This window comes from Mytilus edulis, chromosome 10, assembly GCF_963676685.1.
Source record: "Mytilus edulis chromosome 10, xbMytEdul2.2, whole genome shotgun sequence".
Lineage (NCBI taxonomy): Eukaryota > Metazoa > Mollusca > Bivalvia > Mytilida > Mytilidae > Mytilus > Mytilus edulis.
Window position 1 is genome coordinate 38,469,742 of NC_092353.1, and position 19,857 is coordinate 38,489,598.

At 33.8% G+C, this 19,857-nt stretch overlaps 1 protein-coding gene across 1 annotated transcript in view; it reads left to right on the plus strand.

The window, feature by feature from the left end:
• Positions 1–5,193: 5,193 nt before the first annotated feature.
• LOC139491125 (receptor-type tyrosine-protein phosphatase H-like) overlaps positions 5,194–19,857 on the plus strand; it is a 63,226-nt gene continuing 48,562 nt past the window's right edge. Inside the window, exon 1 of the mRNA XM_071278533.1 lies at positions 5,194–5,577. Coding sequence (XP_071134634.1) covers positions 5,509–5,577 — 69 coding nt within the window. The 5' untranslated portion in view covers positions 5,194–5,508. The remainder of the gene's footprint in view (positions 5,578–19,857) is intronic.

Sequence of the window (19,857 nt, forward strand, 5' to 3'; positions counted from 1 at the left end):
TATCTCCTCCTGTACTCAATTTGCAATCCCTGCACCACCCAGTGGATTTCATACACCATGACCATGAAGAAAATACTCATCTTCAACTATCTCCTTAGTAAATAAATACAGAATATGAACATTAGAAATTAAAATGGTACTTTATTTGTGTTTCGATTCTAATTATATCTTTGTCATTTTTGTCTAGCCTGTGGTTCATTAACTACATCTTGTGTCAGCAATGTAAATCTTGGTACTTAAGTGGGTGGAAAACCTAGATGCTTTGAACCTTGTATAAAGAGGTGAAAGGTAACAAAAATTTTGTCTGTCAGATTTCCATAGTCCCTGACCTTATTTAGAGGAAATTTTCACTCAAGATAAGTAATACCTATAGAATAACTATATTTGGCATATGGGACACTTGCAAGTTCTACATGTGTCAGACAGTCCACCTAACCTCAATTTCATTTCATTGATCCTTGATCAAGACTAAGTTTATGTGTTCAAGACTATCTATATTTCAATATATGGCTTCATATCGTAAAGGGTAGAAGACCTAAGTTGTGCATATTGGTCTAGACTGAGTATCTGGTCGCCGTCCTCCATGTTCTTCGCTATGTGATGAATCGTTACCAGCAGCTGGGATTCATAAGATCGTTTGTTCTGAACCCATGTTTTTTAAGGCAAAGTGTCCTGTTTTAATTGGGGAGTTCAAAGCTCGTATCGTTTACTATGTTCTCAAGTAGCTTATATGTACATGTTATTGATGTTAAGAATAGTGCTCTATATTTTGCTGCCGAGAGTTTCCGTCTTCTTATAGGATGGGACTATGTTGGCTGTCCCCTAGTCTTCTGGTACCATTCTCTGCATGATCCATTGACAGTTGATACAGTTTAGTCAGGTGATTTACGGTGTTTTTCTAGATGAAGACTGGTACATCGTCTTAACCATTTTTAAAGGTCTTAGTTCACTGAGTAGTTTAGTTACCCCATTCATGTGGTCATCTTTATGCATAGGCTTGACCCTTTATCTGGTATGTTATGGTAATCATGACTATACACCGAGTGGAATTGGTTTTTTAGGGTGACTCAGAATAGCAGCTTCGGTTGGGCGGTCATTGCAGGTATCCATCTTTATTTTTCAAAGTTGTTATTCTTGATGGTTCCTGTTTCTTGTTCTTAATGTATGACAACAATCTTTGCCTCACATGGATTTACTATGGGATCGTGTAGACTCATGTTGTTGTCCCACTTGTATGTTCTTATTGGTGTGTTTTGCTTTGGAGTAAGCTTTTTTTTTCTGTCTGCTCTTTAGTCTTGTTGTTCCCCTTTTATGTTCTTGTTGGTGTGTTTTGTTTTGAAGAAATCTTTTACCTCACAAAAATTGGTTTAAACACAATATCATATTGATGGCTAAGTCACAATGTCATATTGATAGCTAAGTCACAATGTCATATTGATGGTTAAGTCACAATGTCATATTGATGGCTAAGTCGCAGTTTGTGATTTTTCATTATTAATTCCTGATGGAGAAGCGAAAGATACATTTTGTTTGTACCAAAGTGAAAACCAATCCCATAAGACAAACTGACGACGTCATTTAAAAATGACCAAAAGACAAAGAACACACAATATAAATAAATAGTACACAAAATTGTAAGATTAAGGCTTAGCAACAAGAACGCCAACCAAAAACCAGGAGTGATCTCATTAAGGAGATCATGTTTCACTTGTGTTGCTCATCTTTGAAAGTCCTAATCGATATGTCGCATTCGAAGAAAAAAAGGAATAATTTTGGCGATGACAATTGGAAATTATTTGTGTTCATCTGTGAATCCGATATTTCATAACGGTCAACCAACTTTTGATAGGGTATTTAAAATTTTCTTTGGTTTATTTCAACCTCTCCACTTGAGATGCTTTGTTTAAAAGCTTTAATTGTAGGAAACAACCCTCTAGCAAGAAAATCATGATAGTAAATACAAGCTCTTAAATATCGGACCAACTGGTAGATATGTGCCCCCATGATAAGCAGGCGATGCTGTAATGTGGCTACTTAGAAATGGAACGTTCACAACCGGGAAGTTAAAGTCATCTTTGTATCGTAAATATAAGAATAAGGAGATATGGTATGATTGCTAATGAGACAACTATTCACCAAAGTGCAAATGAAGTTGATGTAAGCAATTATTGGCAACCGCCTGCAACAGTGAGAACACCCATACCGTATAGTCTGTTATAACAGAATAGAACACAAAAATATGAAACATTTCAATTGATATAGCTGCATGGATAGTGTACTCGTTATTCCGGGCATAACAAAAGCATGATTTCGAAAAAAACATATGTGACAGTCATAAACCAAAGACAAACACTGAACTATATGCTGTTGACTTAGGACAAATAGACACAAAGATCTAATGAATTAAGAGCACATCTTCTTTATTTATACTAGAACACAACCGTGATATCGCGGGTCCGTGACTGAATTAAAGTATATAACTATGCGCAAGCCTTATCTTAGTATTAGTACTGTCATCTGATAAAGTCATGCCGATTATAAGATACACAATTTTCTCTGCTTTCAAATCTTTCGGTTTGAACCCGTCGAATTGGGACTTATCAATTATTGGTAATATTAAATATTTGGAAAACAAAAGGTCCTGGAATGGAGTATTTTTTAATCAACAGCATTGTCCTATATTATTTATAAATAAAGTTGAATTCTTTTATTCGCTGTTTTACGTCATGCCCGCTAACAAATTGAAACTTATTTTTAGTCCAGATTTTTAGTATTCGTATTGTTATCTTAGAAAGTCTTACGGATTAAAATACTACAATAGGTAACAATTTCACAATTTAGTAGTGTCAACCCTGTGATTATGACCCGTTTATATAGCATATATTAATCCTGAATACACCGTTTGGTGGTGCGCCTGTCAGATGCAGAACGTACAGATAAGGTAATAGGTAACAGGTGATTATACTATTGGTATCGATATCGGACTCGACCCGGAACTTCCTAATTACGTGGAAAACAAAAGAGCCTGGAGTGGTGTAATTTTTAATCTACACCTTTGTACTATATTAGTTGTATATAAAGTTGAATTCTTTGATTCGTCGTTTTTACGTGATGACGGCTGACAAATTGGACCTCGTAATTTTAGTATTATAGATGTATTAGAACGAAATCTATTTATTATAAATCACCATAACTTCTTGAGTTAGGTTGTTGACTCTTTGAATTTACCCGAAATAGACTGATTCTAGCGGGTTTTCGATCTTCGAATTTTCTTAAAACGACTAATATTGAACATGACCATCCATCTATCACGTGGTGTCGGAAATTATGTCGGAATGACTTGTATAACCACTTTAATAAACTGAGGGCCCTCATGGGGTTTTTGATTATGTGATTACTTGGCCGTTTTTTTAATGATTATTTGATTATTAAGCCAAATATTTCATGATTATTTGATTACCTAGGACTGTATTTTTAGTTTATGATTATTTGATTACTAAAGATAAGCAAATATTTAATGATTATGTGATTATATTGGCAAAAAAATGGTGATTATGTGATTACTAGGACCCCCCCATGAGGGGCCTCTAAACTGATATTTAAATTCCGGTTTGAAAAAAGTGAACCTACTGACTCTTCTGTTTTTAGTGACTTCTTGTACGTATATCCATAAGATTATAAGATATAATAAAATGTTCTTGTTTTTACCCATTGAACAATAATTTTCTACATATTTTCCCCCCTTTTATGGGCAAAATTCCCAAAAGTTAAGAGCCTTTACCGGCTACGAACTCATTTTACTGAGATATCGTAGCACCAAATCGCCTGAGCCTTTCCCGGCTACGAACTCACTTTAGTGAGATATCGTAGCACCAAATCGCCTTGCACTATGCCAAGCGCGCTAGCCTGACCACACGACCACCTATAGGCTCGACAAAATTTAGCTTTCGGTGGCCGTGTGTAACCTTTCCTCGTCAGTTTTTATCTAGCGTCGTAAATCGCCATTCCAGGCTGTGATTAAACCACTTTTATTTCAGTTGACTAATTTTTTTATTTTTTTTATTAACTAGAAAATTTTATTAATTTGCACAGTATGTACGTATACTTTTCAACAGGAAAATTTCGCGCAAACATAATGAGCCGTCCTGACCACGTGCACACGATCACCTATAGGCTCGACAAAAATCAAGCTTTCGGTGGCCGTGTGTAACCTTTCCTCGTCAGTTTTTATCTAGTGTCGTAAATATGAGCGTCACTGATGAGTCTTATGTAGGAAACGCACGTCTGGCGTAGTAAATTATAATCCTGGTACCTTTGATAACTACTATCGTCATTCCAGACTGTGATTAAACCACTTTTATTTCAGTTAACTTTTTTTTCATTTTTTTATTTAACAAGAAAATTTTATTAATTTGCGCAAACGTAATACGTATACTTTTCAGCAGGTAAATTTCGCACAAACGTAATGCGCCGGCAAACAGATATGCATCGGTTGCAAACAAAAATACAAACACAAACACAAACACAAACACAGAGCTACATAAAATAAATAAATTGATAATGAAGAGAATGCTCAATGTATTCAGAACTTGACTCTTGTTGATTGATGGCTTGGCATACATGTATTTCTCGGGGCTAATCCAGACGTTTTTAAAAGGGGATTCCCAACAAAGGGTAAAAAAGGGGGGTTCCAACTATATGTCCAAATTCAAACGCATTGATCCTTAAAAAAACGAGGGTTCCAATCCCCCTGTACCCCACCCTGGATCGACCACCGTTTCTATTCGGTAAGGTTGTCCTCAGATGTTGTGTAGTTAAGTTGTGTCGATTGATTGCTGTTTCCTTGACATTTATATAATTCATGCCCACGTTTCCTTTCATTCATAAATGAATAAGATAAATTATTGATAACAAAAACATATCCACCAATGACTAGATTCCAAGAAAAAGAGAAACGCCAACATATTTATATATGTAACTTAGTATGCTTGCACATGAAGTTAGTAAGCACTTTAACATAAATAATATTACATATACAAACAGTATTTATAATACATATGCATATATGTCCCTCCAGATACAGAATTGTATATAACCTTTTGATAATTCTAGTCCATCAGATATACAACGAAACAGGTAGTAAACTTATACAGACTAAAATTATAAAACTTTAAATGTTGTAAAAAGTCATGTGACCATGCTAAATGGGTTTTACAAAGACGGAAGTAAATAACAAATGTTGGTGGATTATAAGTGTTGATTGTGTCCCCTCTTCACAAATTTTCTGAATCATCTCAACAAGCCGACTAGTGACAGGAAAATGTCAATTACAAAACACTGAAATGTACATCCCTTTCATGAATATGTGAAGGTGTGTAGTGTAATTCATTTTAGACGGGTACATTCATTTTGTTGACTTTTCGAATGGGATTTACAGATTTCTGTCATTTATAGTGGATTTAATTTTACATCTACTCATATGATTTTTGTGATTTTATAGCCAGAAATATGATCATGGGAAAGCTGGATATACGGACGATCTACATCATTTTTGCTTCCGCCTTTCTGGTGAATCCGGTATGTATCAAGTGCTATGTAACAAAACATTAGTAAATTTGTGTGTATGTAGATCTCACTATTGTTTATATATATAAATAAGGTTTAACCTCAGGTTTAACAATGTTTTAAGAGCCGATACCCCCTTTGCACAGTGTTGCTTGCAATTTGTGGCGAATCTTGTATACCATGCATTCAAGTTCATCAGTGATTATTTCTATTCCGATGCATGTATGTTAATGCATTCTAGCATCTACAGTAAGCTCAATCCTCTCCTTTTCCCCTACAGTGTAGCCGGACTTTGATGATCCTTTGGTGATTAGGATGAGCAGTGTAGGTACCAGTTATGTATCCCCTCACTTATATCTTATACATGTAAAAATATATGTACCTTATTATGTGTTTTTTGGTAACAAACCAATTGAATACAAGATGAATCTGACAAACAACAAATTACATGCCTGTTAATAATGATAATTCAATGCATTCGTAAATGTCCACCTCTAACTTGTTTCCTACTAATAAATACATCACCCATATGATCATCCATCTTCTGTAGTTCCTGTTGGAAGCAATGAAAAAGACGAAAAATGATTTCTTAGAATTTCCTATTTCGTTTTGAAATGAACTTGAAATTTTTCGTGTATAAATAAATCTTTTGTGTTTAAATAGAAATTCTTCCTTTTAGTAAAAATAAAACCGTGGGCATAGGGATACTTAACCAATAAAATACACGAAAGTATAATTTAAACTTCTTTATTTAGGTTTTCAGACCAGGAAAGCAAATGTAGACGGTTTACATTGCGGATAAAACCGTTATAAATCTCATTCTTCTCTTCTTAAACATTATCTATAGTTTACAATCGGTTGGCATATAATCACCATGATTCGGTTATAACGCATCTTTTCTAGGTACTTCTGAAGATATATAAGTAAAACATTATTAGGTTGACAACTGAAAGTGTTTGAACTAGCTACGATGTCGTAGGTATAGATCGATACTTTTCAGATACGCCTTAAATGTTCGTTATCTTTTTTTATAAACATGTACACACTGTAAACTTTACAATTTGCTTAAGACATTTAATAAAACCTTATCCTTGTTTTACACAAAATTTAACAATAAAATCACGTCAATATGCATTTAAATAGACCTCAACCAGGAACAAATCATATTGAGAAGCTTAATGACTACATTCATTATACAAAAAGTCATATTTGTTTGGTTAGTTTTTGGTAACTGTTTCGGATAAACCTTTTTGTTTTGAGTCTTATCCAACAATGTGTCCATCTAACACAAATAATAATAAAGCTCCAAGTTTATATTCAGATGAATAGTAACAAGATAACAAAGTTATCGCTGTAACAAGTTTAGATCATATGATAAAGACACCCTGTCCCAACAAAACGACAATAAAAACAATATTAAATTCGCAGACTTGACGATCTCAGTTGAGTATAAGAATAACTCACATAACTGCTAAAACACATATTGCAGTGGCGGATGTTGACATTTTCATAAGGGGGGTATAAAAGGGCATGGGTCGGTACCCCCTAAATCTGCATCTACATTATAGTCCAGTATATACAATGTCTCTTATTATAATGTTATGAATTGTAGAAACATTGACTGTTCGTTTACAGTTTCGTATTCAGATCATAGTGTTGAGGCTTTTTTACATGGCATCATCATTTGGACTAAGTTTTGGAGAATAGCAATTTTTCGAGCATTCTGATTCAAATACATAACATGTTCACGCTTTGCATACAATGTACAAGGGTATAACAAGTCTACAATATCACCGTGACATCAGCCAATGTTTAGTTTTCTTTAAAACGACTAAACCAGAGGATCCCGAAAGCCCGAAAGGTCTTTTAAATCAGATTTTTTCTCAGAAAAGTTTATTTTATCAGGTAAAGATGGCACCCTTCTGTATCTGTATCAATAAACTGTCTTACCTGAGGAGTATATCTCTGCATATGTTAGATCAGGCTCCAACTAAACTACTAGTAGGTCGTTCTGAGTATAAAAAAGAATGATAAATTGAGAATTGCATGATTAACGTCTAGTGGAAATTATTTTGGTATACCGGTTACTCAAAACTAGAACAATTTAACGATAAATAATCATGTAGGTTGAGTCGGCAAAATGTGTAAAACAAGATGGAGGTCAGGATTTACGGAAACATTTTACTTCCACTGAATGAAAAAGAGGGCAAATTGGATAAAAGGCAGCGGTATTGTGCAAGGCAACGATATTGTCCAACACCAGACGGCCTATGAACCATCCTCCGGGCAAATAGTTGTTGCAAATGTTCATAATATACATTTCAGAGTGTGGCATTGCATTCAGTCAAGACATATCAGTGTATTTTAAATAATTCAATATGTATCTCGCGTAGGTAACTTGAAGGTCATATGGCTATGACTGCCGGATGGAGAAGTCACATTAACCTTAGTTAAAACCCTATCTAAAAATAAGAAAATTTTATATAATTGTCAATGAGATAACTATCCACCAGAGTCCGAAGAACGTGGGAGTATAAGCAGCTATATACCAACTATTTCATTAAGGGGTATAGGTTTTTCTTTCTTCTGGTCTTCTTTCTAGCTGAGCATTTTGCAAATATACTTTTAGTTAAAAAAAAATCACCAAGTATCATTCAATATACAACCTTAAGTTCAAGGATTAAACTATCAAAATATTAAGTGTCATTAAGTGTTTTAAAAGGAGTAGGTTCAGTAAGACCCCTTTTTGGCCCCAAAATATCGCAGTTTTACAAAATTGTTAAAATAAAAACTGTCAGTTATTTATTAGAAAGTATAATGCTTCTGCTACATAAATATGGGCTGTCTTTGACAATACAATGCACATTTATCGGGTATTAAGATCATTAAGTCATGCTAAATTACTGAAATCTTCACAATTTTAGCATTTTAGTTAAATTTTTGACGGATTCTGTCTTAAATGAAAGTGGCCGCATTTGTGTTCATTCTTAATATTGAAATGCAAGTTGTATTTGATGATATCTTTCACATGAACTAATTGAATCAACTAAAATAGACACTTTTTAAAAGTGTTTAAAAAGGGTCCAAAATCTTTTGTCAGATGAACTTGAAATTTGAGGCCATAATCGGCCCTTACCGGACCTACTCTTTTAAGAAAGAAAATCCGGGCAAATATTGGGTAGAAAACTTGGTTTTTCAGTTTTTTATTCAGTTACAAAAATAAGATCCTTGACCCTCTATTTCTCTATGATAGATCGGAAGTGTTTATGAAAAGCAGTTTTCTCATTAAATCTTAACCATTTCTATCGTTTCATATTGCCTCAGTAAGAATAAAAAGCAGTTTGCCCTATATACCCCATTTAGAATAACTGAGATTTCGTTAATTTGAATTCAAAACGAAACTAGTTATCCTGTGTAAGGATGCTAACACAAAAGTCGCCAAAACGGACCCCAAATCATTGTTCTAACAATCGACCCAGAATTAAGTCTTTTAATTTTAAGAAAAATCTATCGTCAAACATGTCAAACGTATCGAGACCCTAGTTACCTTAAACATATAAATAAAAAAGAAGATATGGATGAGACAACTCTTCACCAAAATAAAACAGCAATTAACAACTATAGGTCACCGTACGGCCTTCAAAATTAACAATGAGCAAAGCCCATACCGCATAGTCAGCTATTAAAGGCCCCGAAATGACAATGTAAAACAAATCAAACGAGAAAACTAACTGTCTTATTTATGTACAAAAAATGAACGAAAAACAAATATGTAACACGTAAACAGACGACAACCACCGAATTACAGGCTCTTGACTTGGGACAGGCACATACATACATAATGTGGCGCCGCGGGGTTATTTAGTTATTTCTAGTTCAGCATCTTCATTGTAAGCGGCAACTTTATATAAAAGAGAACTTAAGACATGCACATTTTGAAATATCACTTTAAATGTGGATGGCATTACGGTGACTTTAATAATTGTATATATCTTTTCCTTTGTTCTTCTGTTCATTGTTTGTGTTCAAGTTTGGCAATCGTACCACATACTCATAATTGAGGTCTTATTTCTAGATTTATTTTGAATTTTTAGATGAAAGATTCTCTTTGTAACAGAGAAACATGAAGCTAAAGCTAGGATAATGCAAAGCTTCTTTTTTATACTTCTTGATTAAAGCCCATATATATATATGAAGTTTACCTGCCATGAATGAAAGAACAGGTCGTTCAAAAGAGAAGAACAGTCGGTACACATAGGAATACAAACTGTATGTTGAAAAACACACCCACGAAATGAAACAACTCATCAATAAAAGAATTCGAGCATCTTCATATTTACAATTTCACAGAACTCAGATTTTTTCTTACAAATAGAAAAAATAAAAAGATGTGGTATGATTGTCAATGAGACAACTCTCTACCAGAGACCAATTAACAGTATAACAACTGTTTACAAAAGATAACAACTATAGGTCATCGTTCAGTCGTCAACAATGAACAAATTCCATACTGCATAGAGGGCTATAAATGGCCCCTAAATGACAATGTAAAATGATTCAAACGAGAAAACTAAAGGTCTAGCTCTTGAGTATATATATATATATGGTCTGCCAAATATTTTTTTTTATCTACGTTGAGCTTTTAATGAAACAAAAGTTTGACTATTTCTTTCAATAGGTCTTTAAGTTTGGAATTGGGAATACTTGTGTAAAAGGAAGACAAGCTAATAATAAGAAACCCTCTTGACTCTATATTGCATAGCCCACGTTATTTTTTTTTTCTTTTTCTTTCCCGCTATTGTTTTCCTTGTCGGCTAAAATAAAGTGAGGCAGTTCAGTGCTCCTTTGTCTTTGAATGGAAGAAAACACCACGTGGTTGATTGGCATTCTTTGAGACCCGATAGAGGGATGATCTGTATTCCTTAAATAAATGTTTATAAATCGTTTTAGTTTGTTATCTCAAAATACCATCCAATAAAGACACTGGAAAGCTTTCACCAATCATTCTTTTTTCTCGATTTGCCGACTTTCGTGCTGTACATTGGCCAATTGTTCGCCTGAACATCATAAGGGCGGTGATATTGCTTTGCTCTATATTTCTAAACATCCTCATTACGATTATTTCATTCTGTAATTGTTCTTTGAGAAAGTATTTATGTCATGTCGATAACAATCCCCCCCCCCCCTAAAAAAATATACTAAGATATCAGGAAGATTGTGCACTTACACATGGCAACCGAAGTACGTTAATACATAATGTTGATACGGGTGTACTATATGTATATAAATGTTCTTGTATAAATCAGTATAATCCTTTAGAAAGTAGACACCATTATCTTATTTAGTAACTTATGTATCTTTAGATATTCTATAATTTGCTGATGTTGAGATTTTCAAGGAAGAATCTTTCAAGCTTACTGTATTCTTTATCTTGAATGTTTGACTCTTTCTATATACGATTGGAACTCGGTTTAATTATTCATTTATGGTTCTTAAACATGTATGCAATGCAATACCTCCTTATATAAAATAGATTTTTGTAATACATGTACTCTTGTTCGGCGGACTCATTAAGTAGAATGCAATTATTTCCACTGTTAATTGATTCACATGGTTGTATAAGGAAACAGAAAATGCAAGAACAATTAAGATTACATTAAGATTTAACAGAAGGCCATTGTTTGATTTCCTTTTATCTATTTACAACACAAGGTCAAAATCAAAAAGAAAGGAGAGTTTCAGTTTAATTCAGATTTGTAGATACACTTCCGTACATGTCGGTACAAGTGGTAATAGACATAGTTTACTATTTCATTTTAATTGTATACTAGTATATATGTTTGGTTACTGTTTACAACAGAGGTATAATTAGTGAAATATAAAGGGACAATAGTGAGCCTCTTCATGTTTTTTTTTTTTTTTTTTTTTTTTTTTTTTTTTTTTTTTTTTTTTTTTTATAAATATTTGGACTTTTTCTCTTGTTAGTTGTAACGTTTTATTGGACCACAGATGAATTATCACGTTGTGATTGGTTAAATGCCGTCACGTGGTGACCCCCTATGAGACCGTATGGGGTTAGTAAGTTTCATATGGGGTTCATGACGCGTTAATTGCGACGTCATCTATTAATGTTGTTTTGTTTCATTGTTTATTTTTCAACAAAACGCCGCAGAAAAAGACCAGCGTCCGATAAATTCGTTATACGGTTAACTACTGACCCCCGACGGATCCATAGAGGCCTCACCCCCTATGGATTTTATTCACCCTCTATGGATCCGTATGGGGTCAGTAGCGAACCACATAACTTATAATAAATGACGTTACGCATGATATTGGTGTCACTTTTGGTAACGTCTTATTTTAACGTCAAAGTCGTACATACTTTATTGACGTGATGTTTTATTGCCTTCTCGTAAAGTGTCTAAACACATTTTTTTTATTAATAAAAGGAGATAAGGGTATTTGCACCATGTTCTCTGTAGGACAAAATAACTTGATTATGAGGTATACATAGTGTGCTCTATGAATATGAACGAAACAAGATGTTGGATATTTAGTAAATGAACATAAGGATTTGTCGCCTACGATTTGTTGTTATAAATATATTTCATGTAAATCTACGTTTTTTTCATAAAAAATTATTCATGTAGCTACAATTATTGATAAAATGTACGTCACACCAAAGTTCACGGTATCACATTCAGAGTTAATTTTTTATATAGTTTTGTAGAGTTTTGAAAAAGTTAAATGGAAGACTAGTATATAGTTTTGAACTTAATTTTGAACTAAAATTTTACGAATAATATACTTTTAAGGATTGTTTTCTGTTCTTTTTAATACAATTTTATTGTTATATTATTAAAGAACAGATTTAGCTCGCATACATCTTGTTTCCTAGCCTGATACAGCTGATATTTAAAGACACTAAACGGTTATTGTCTATGTATCAGCTTTACGCACACACTGTTATTGATAATAACATTGAAAATAAAAATGGAGAATGTATCAAAGAGAATACAGCCCTGGCCAAAAGAGCACAAAACAGCCAAAGGCCACCAAGGGGTCTTCAACACAGCGAGTCTGGCTTCAGCTGGCCCCTATAAATAGTATTCATGTATGAGTTTACATGTATATAACTACTGTACCAATTAAAGAACTTGAAAAAGGAAAAGAAAAAGAAAAAAGTAGGTCCTTATATGAGTGGACGACAAGGCGGATTTTTTAGTGGAACAAACAACTCTTTTTACAAAAATCTTGATCGTAAGTTATGAAATGTGTATGAAATAAATGTGTTGTGAAAAGAGCCGCAGGAGTATTCTTTTTTAAATACTTAACCTTTTGTTGCATTTCGATTTAGTTTCGCTTTTATTCACAATTACACTATTTTTGTCTGTCCTGTCTTGGGTTAATCTTGCATAGTTATTAAAAGTCACTAACGAGGCTAGAATAATGATTTCCAAAATCCTCCTACCCCTCCCTCGGTCACATAATATCAAATGGTCGTCCCCTTGTCATTAATTTGAGGATAATAAAATTGAGAATGGAAATGGGGAATGTGTCAAAGAGACAACAACCCGACCAAATAAAAAACAACAGCAGAGGGTCACCAACAGGTCTTCAATGTAGCGAGAAATTCCCGCACCCGGAGGCGTCCTTCAGCTGGCCCCTAAACAAATATATACTAGTCCAGTGATAATGAACGCCATACTAATTTCCAAATAGTACACAAGAAACTAAAATTAAAATAATACAAGACTAACAAAGGCCAGAGGCTCCTGACTTGGGACAGGCGCAAAAATGCGGCGGGGTTAAACATGTTTGTGAGATCTCAACCCTCCCCCTATACCTCTAACCAATGTAGTAAAGTAAACGCATAACAATACGAACATTAAAATTCAGTTCAAGAGAAATCCGAGTCTGATGTCAGAAGATGTAACCAAAGAAAATAAACAAAATGACAATAATACATAAATAACAACAGACTACTAGCAGTTAACTGACATGCCAGCTCCAGACTTCAATTAAACTGACTGAAAGATTATGATTTCATCATATGAACATCAGGCACAATCCTTCCCGTTAGGGGTTTAGTATCATACCATCATAACATATATGAGAAGAACATAACCCGTGTCATGCCAACAACTGTTTTTAGAATAAATGTGTTTAGTTCCGATGCACAGACCTTATCAGTGACTCAATATTAACGCCAAAATATGCAATCTTTAATGACTTGACAACAGTATCGTAATTATATCCCTTCTTAATAAGTCTATTCAAAGGTTTTATAAGTTTCTGAGGTGAATACTGACACCTTTGTGCTTTATAAAGAATATTACCATAAAAAATTGGATGTGAAATACCTGAACGTATTAGAAGTCAGCATGTTGATCGATATTTACGAATGATGTCTTTATACCGATGACAAAATTTAGTAAATGTTTTGACTAGTTTGTGATATCGAAAACCCTGGTGTAATAATTTTTCAGTAATACATAAATTTCTCTCGTTAAAATCTAAAACATTGTTACATACACGAGCGAATCGTACAAGTTGAGATATATAAACACCGTAAGATGGTGACAAGGGAACGTCACCATCTAAAAACGGATAATTAACGATAGGAAATGAAAAATCATCCCTTTTATCATAAATTTTAGTTTTCAGCTTTCCATTAGTGATATAGATATCAAGATCGAGAAAAGGGCAGTGGTCATTGTTAGTATTAGCTTTATTTAAAGTAAGTTCAACAGGATAAATTTCATTAATATACATACTGAAGTCGTCATTATTGAGAGCCAAAATATCATCCAAATATCTAAAAGTATTATTAAATTTGTTTATCAGATGTTGTTTCGATGGGTCTTTGCTTATTTTTGTCATAAATTGTAACTCATAACAATACAAAAACAGGTCCGCAATAAGTGGTGCACAGTTAGTCCCCATTGGAATTCCGATAATCTGACGATATACGGAATCCCCAAAGCGAACAAAAATGTTATCTAGTAAAAATTCAAGGGCATATATAGTATCAAAGCATGTCCAATTAACATAGTTTTTTTGTTTATTGCTACTAAAAAATGACCTAAAAGAGTTTGAACATATATATTCACATTCTGATTTTTTGAATGCCCATTTAATTAGGTGTGTGAATTTTTTCTTAATGAGAAAGTGAGGCAATGTGGTATGCAGGGTAGAAAAATCAAAACTTTGAACAGATTCAAAATCACCAATATAAGCATGCAATTTATCAAGTACTTCCAACGAGTTCTTGACACTCCAAAAGTAATTTATTCCACTATTTTCGAAGGCCTTATTTGAACAATTTATTATCAGGTTTTTAATTGTACCAAGTGTGCTGGTAAGAAGAATAGACAATTTAGTAGTTGAACAATGGCTTGAAGACGAAATAAATCTATATTTGTAAGAGGTTTTGTGTAGCTTCGGAATGTTCATTATTAAATTATCTTTGTTGAGACCAGTACTTAAAAAAAAAGGAGTGTTTTATAGTCTTTTCTGCGACTGTGTCTACGGTATTTGGTGTATGTAATGATTGTGAGGTGTTCATATAACAAGAGGCTCTCAAGAGCCTGAATCGCTCACCTGTTTTTTTTCGTAAATCTTTCATCAATGATTATTTTTGCTTTTCAATATATATTAAGTGGCTTAAAAATGCAATTTAAATGTTCATTGTATCTGTCATGTTTTCTTTAAAAGCAAATAAATGCATTTTACCGATATATCCCATTTGAGCAATAAGATGCATTTGAGAAGATTTTCAAAATTAAAAAACATAAACAACTTATGTAAAATTGTACTTAAACATGTTAAAGGGTAATAAGTCCTTAACAGATCAATTGACAATTTTCGTCCTATAAAACTTTTTTCAGTATAGATCTTACTTTGCTGTACATTTTTGCTGTTTGCCGTGAGTTTATTTTTATCTACAATAATATTCAAGATAATAACCAAACACTGCAAAATTTCCTTTAAATAACCAGTTAAGTAGCAGCAACCCAACAGTGGGTTGTTCGGTTTGTCTGAAAATTGTTAGATTTGCTCTAAATGTTTCAGTTTCTGAGATTTAAGTAAACAACTGAATTTGACCCCTATGCTCTATTTTTAGCTATGGTGGCCATGTTTGTTGATGGATCAAACATTCAAATACAATTCATAAACTAGATTGCTAAAGGAACAGTCGTTTAAAGTTCAGAAGTTTTAGGCACAATAGTTTCAGAGGACAAGAACCTGAATCGCTCACCTGTTTTTTTTCGTAAATCTTTCATCAATGATTATTTTTGCTTTTCAATATATATTAAGGGGCTTAAAAATGCAATTTAAATGTTCATTGTATCTGTCATGTTTTCTTTAAAAGAAAATAAATGCATTTTACCGATATATTCCATTTGAGCAATAAGATGCATTTGAGAAGATTTTCAAAGTTAAAAAACATAAACAACTTATGTAAAATTGTACTTAAAGGGTAATAAGTCCTTAACAGATCAATTGACAATTTTCGTCCTATAAAACTTTTTTTCAGTATAGATCTTACTTTGCTGTACATTTTTGCTGTTTGCCGTGAGTTTATCTTTATCTACAATAATATTCAAGATAATAACCAAACACTGCAAAATTTCCTTTAAATAACCAGTTAAGTAGAAGCAACCCAACAGTGGGTTGTTCGGTTTGTCTGAAAATTGTTAGATTTGCTCTAAATGCTTCAGTTTCTGAGATTTAAGTAAACAACTGAATTTGACCCCTATGTTCTATTTTTAGCTATGGTGGCCATGTTTGTTGATGGATCAAAAATTCAAATACATTTCATAAACTAGATTGCTAAAGGAACAGTCGTTTAAAGTTCAGAAGTTTTAGGCACAATAGTTTCAGAGGACAAGATTTTGAAATGTTAGCAAACTTGATGAACAAATATGAAAAAAATGTCCTTGAAGGGCAAGAACTCTTCAAGGGGTCAATTGACAATTTTCGTCATATTAACTTTTTTGTAGATCTTACTTTGTTGAACAGTATTGCTGCTTACAGATTATACATGTATCTATCTATAATAATATTCAAGATAATAACAAAAAAATGTCTATCTATAATAATATTCAAGATAATAACAAAAAAATATCTATCTATAATAATATTCAAGATAATAACAAACAAAAAATGCGAATTTTCCTTAAAACTTTCAATTTAGTGGCAGCAAGTCGCTAACCCACTGTTTTAGTGGTCAACAATGGGGTTTTCGATTCGTCTGAAATTTCAGGGCTGATAGATCTTGACCAATTAAACAATTTTACCTCATGTCTGATTTGCTCTAGAGGCTTAAGTTTCTGAGATATAAGCCAAAAACTGCATTCGACCCCTATGTTCTACTTTTAGCCATGGCCGCCATGTTTGTCGATGGATCAAAATTTCGGATACAATTTATAAACTAATTCGAATAATTCAATCCCTCTCTGTGCCCGATTTTCTTCCACGCGAGTTAATGTAGATCAGCGGAATATAATGACTAAATTATTCGGGTTATTTATAATCGAGACACCCTACTGAAAATTTTGTTAAAATTTGAAGGTATTTTGGCCACAGGCACTTGTTTCTATCAGAGACATATATTATATGTCTCTGTTATATGTCTCTGTTTCTATCCGAAGCTTTCTATCCATAGGAAGGTCGACTATCCTTATAAATTTATATGGATCTATAGTCGACCTTCCTATGGATAGAAACAAATGCCTGTGCCCCTGTGCGCTAAAAAAGAGATGTGGTATGATTGCCAATGAGACAACTCTTCACGAGAGACCAAAACGACACAGAAATTAACTATAGGGCACCGTACGGTCTTCAACAATGATCAAAATCCATACCGTCTGCCTCAGTGTCGGGTTTCACAGTCATCAGTTACATGCCATCATCATTTTCATTGTTCATTGAGGGGTGGTAGGAGGGGTCCTGATCCCGAAATCCCGGGCTAAAAAACATCAGATCCCGCAATCCCGGGCTTAAAATCACTAAATCCTGAGGTCCCGAAAATCGAAAAAAAGAATTCCCGGATCCCGAAAGGGTCAATCCCGAAATCCCGAGCTTAAGAACACCCGATCCCGGAGTCCCGATAAAGGTCCTATCCCCCCTCTTCATTGGTCAATGCTATATTTTCATGGATTTGTTCATTTATTGATTAGTATACGGTATTGGTCGACTATCTTTGGTGTATTGAATGGTTCTCTAAGGTTTACATGTTTGCCAGCTGGCAGTGTTCATTTGTCCGTGGCGCGGATGCTCAATTTTAGTAATTACATGTATCATAATTTTTTTAAGGGTTTTCGATATCACAAACTAGTCAAAACATTTACTAAATTTTATCATCGGTATAAAGACATCATTCGTAAATATAGCTCAACATGCAGACTTCTAATACGTTCAGGTATTTCACATCCAATTTTTTATGGTAATATTCTTTATAAAGCACAAAGGTGTCAGTATTCACCTCAGAAACTTACAAAACCTTTGAATAGACTTATTAAGAAGGGATATAATTACGATACTGTTGTCAAGTCATTAAAGATTGCATATTTTGGCGTTAATATTGAATCACTGATAAGGTCTTTGCATCGGAACTAAACACATTTATTCTAAAAACAGTTGTTAGCATGACACGGGTTATGTTCTTCTCATATATGTTATGATGGTATGATACTAAACCCCTTACGGGAAGGATTGTGCCTGATGTTCATATGATGAAATCATAATCTTTCAGTCAGTTTAATTGAAGTCTGGAGCTGGCATGTCAGTTAACTGCTAGTAGTCTGTTGTTATTTATGTATTATTGTCATTTTGTTTATTTTCTTTGGTTACATCTTCTGACATCAGACTCGGATTTCTCTTGAACTGAATTTTAATGTGCGTATTGTTATGCGTTTACTTTACTACATTGGTTAGAGGTATAGGGGGAGGGTTGAGATCTCACAAACATGTTTAACCCCGCCGCATTTTTGCGCCTGTCCCAAGTCAGGAGCCTCTGGCCTAATTGTTAGTCTTGTATTATTTTAATTTTAGTTTCTTGTGTACAATTTGGAAATTAGTATGGCGTTCATTATCACTGGACTAGTATATATTTGTTTAGGGGCCAGCTGAAGGACGCCTCCGGGTGCGGGAATTTCTCGCTACATTGAAGACCTGTTGGTGACCCTCTGCTGTTGTTTTTTATTTGGTCGGGTTGTTGTCTCTTTGACACATTCCCCATTTCCATTCTCAATTTTACCATAATTACTTCTTCCAGTCAGATTATATATAAACTGGAGAATCCATATGCTAAATATATTGGGTTGATGGTATGTCTGTAATTTGAAAATATCTGTCTGGGAGGGTCAGAGACGCATATATGATCACGTCTCTGGCAGGGTCTATCTGACCATGATCTTCAATGGTCGAGAATCACGCCAGATAATGTACTTTCGACTTTCAAAATAAATTCAACCTCATAAAAGTAGGCGATACATTTTAGCGTTAGAAATTCTTATGTTTCTATTTATAATAAATATTTAGCGTGCTGTGTATCCTTCTTTGGATTATTTTGCCGATCCCCCATAAAACATAGATTTGGCGGCAATTATTATCTCCCTTGCACTGTTAGCTGAAAGGAAACTAGAAAGTTTTCTACACAGGCACTTGTTTCTATCCATGAGAAGGTCGACTATCCATATCTTCTTATATGTATATTCAGGGGATTGTATTGGAAAATGGTAGGCATTGGCTTATCCAGTTCTTTTTACATAAAAGGGAGGGGGCACTGAAATAGTCACGTTCGCACCATACGTCAATTCGAACCCTGCACTTTCGGCCCAAATTTTTATTAAAATTCCTTGTAGATATTTTTATACGACTGCAAAAATTGAAAATTTTTTGGTCGATTATTGGTATGACGTTTGCGGCGTTGTCGTCGTCGTGTTGTCATCTAAACAGCCAAAGACATTTAGTTTTCGCACTCTAACTTTAAAAGTAAATAGAAGTCTATGAAATTTAAAGGCAGTGGCTATTTGACCGGCAATGGCAAAATAGCAAATTTGCTATTTAGCCGGCACTGGATTAAATTTTCATTGATGTGATTAGTAGAGAATAAAAAAAGCTTAATAATGATTTAAAATAATTTTATCACAATATCAAGCATTAATAAAAATACAGTATAAAAATAACATGACCTCACAAAAATCATATTTTTTAGCAGTTAAAAGTCAACTTTTGAAACTCAATATATGATAAATCATTGAAATTTAAAGAAAAAAATAATTA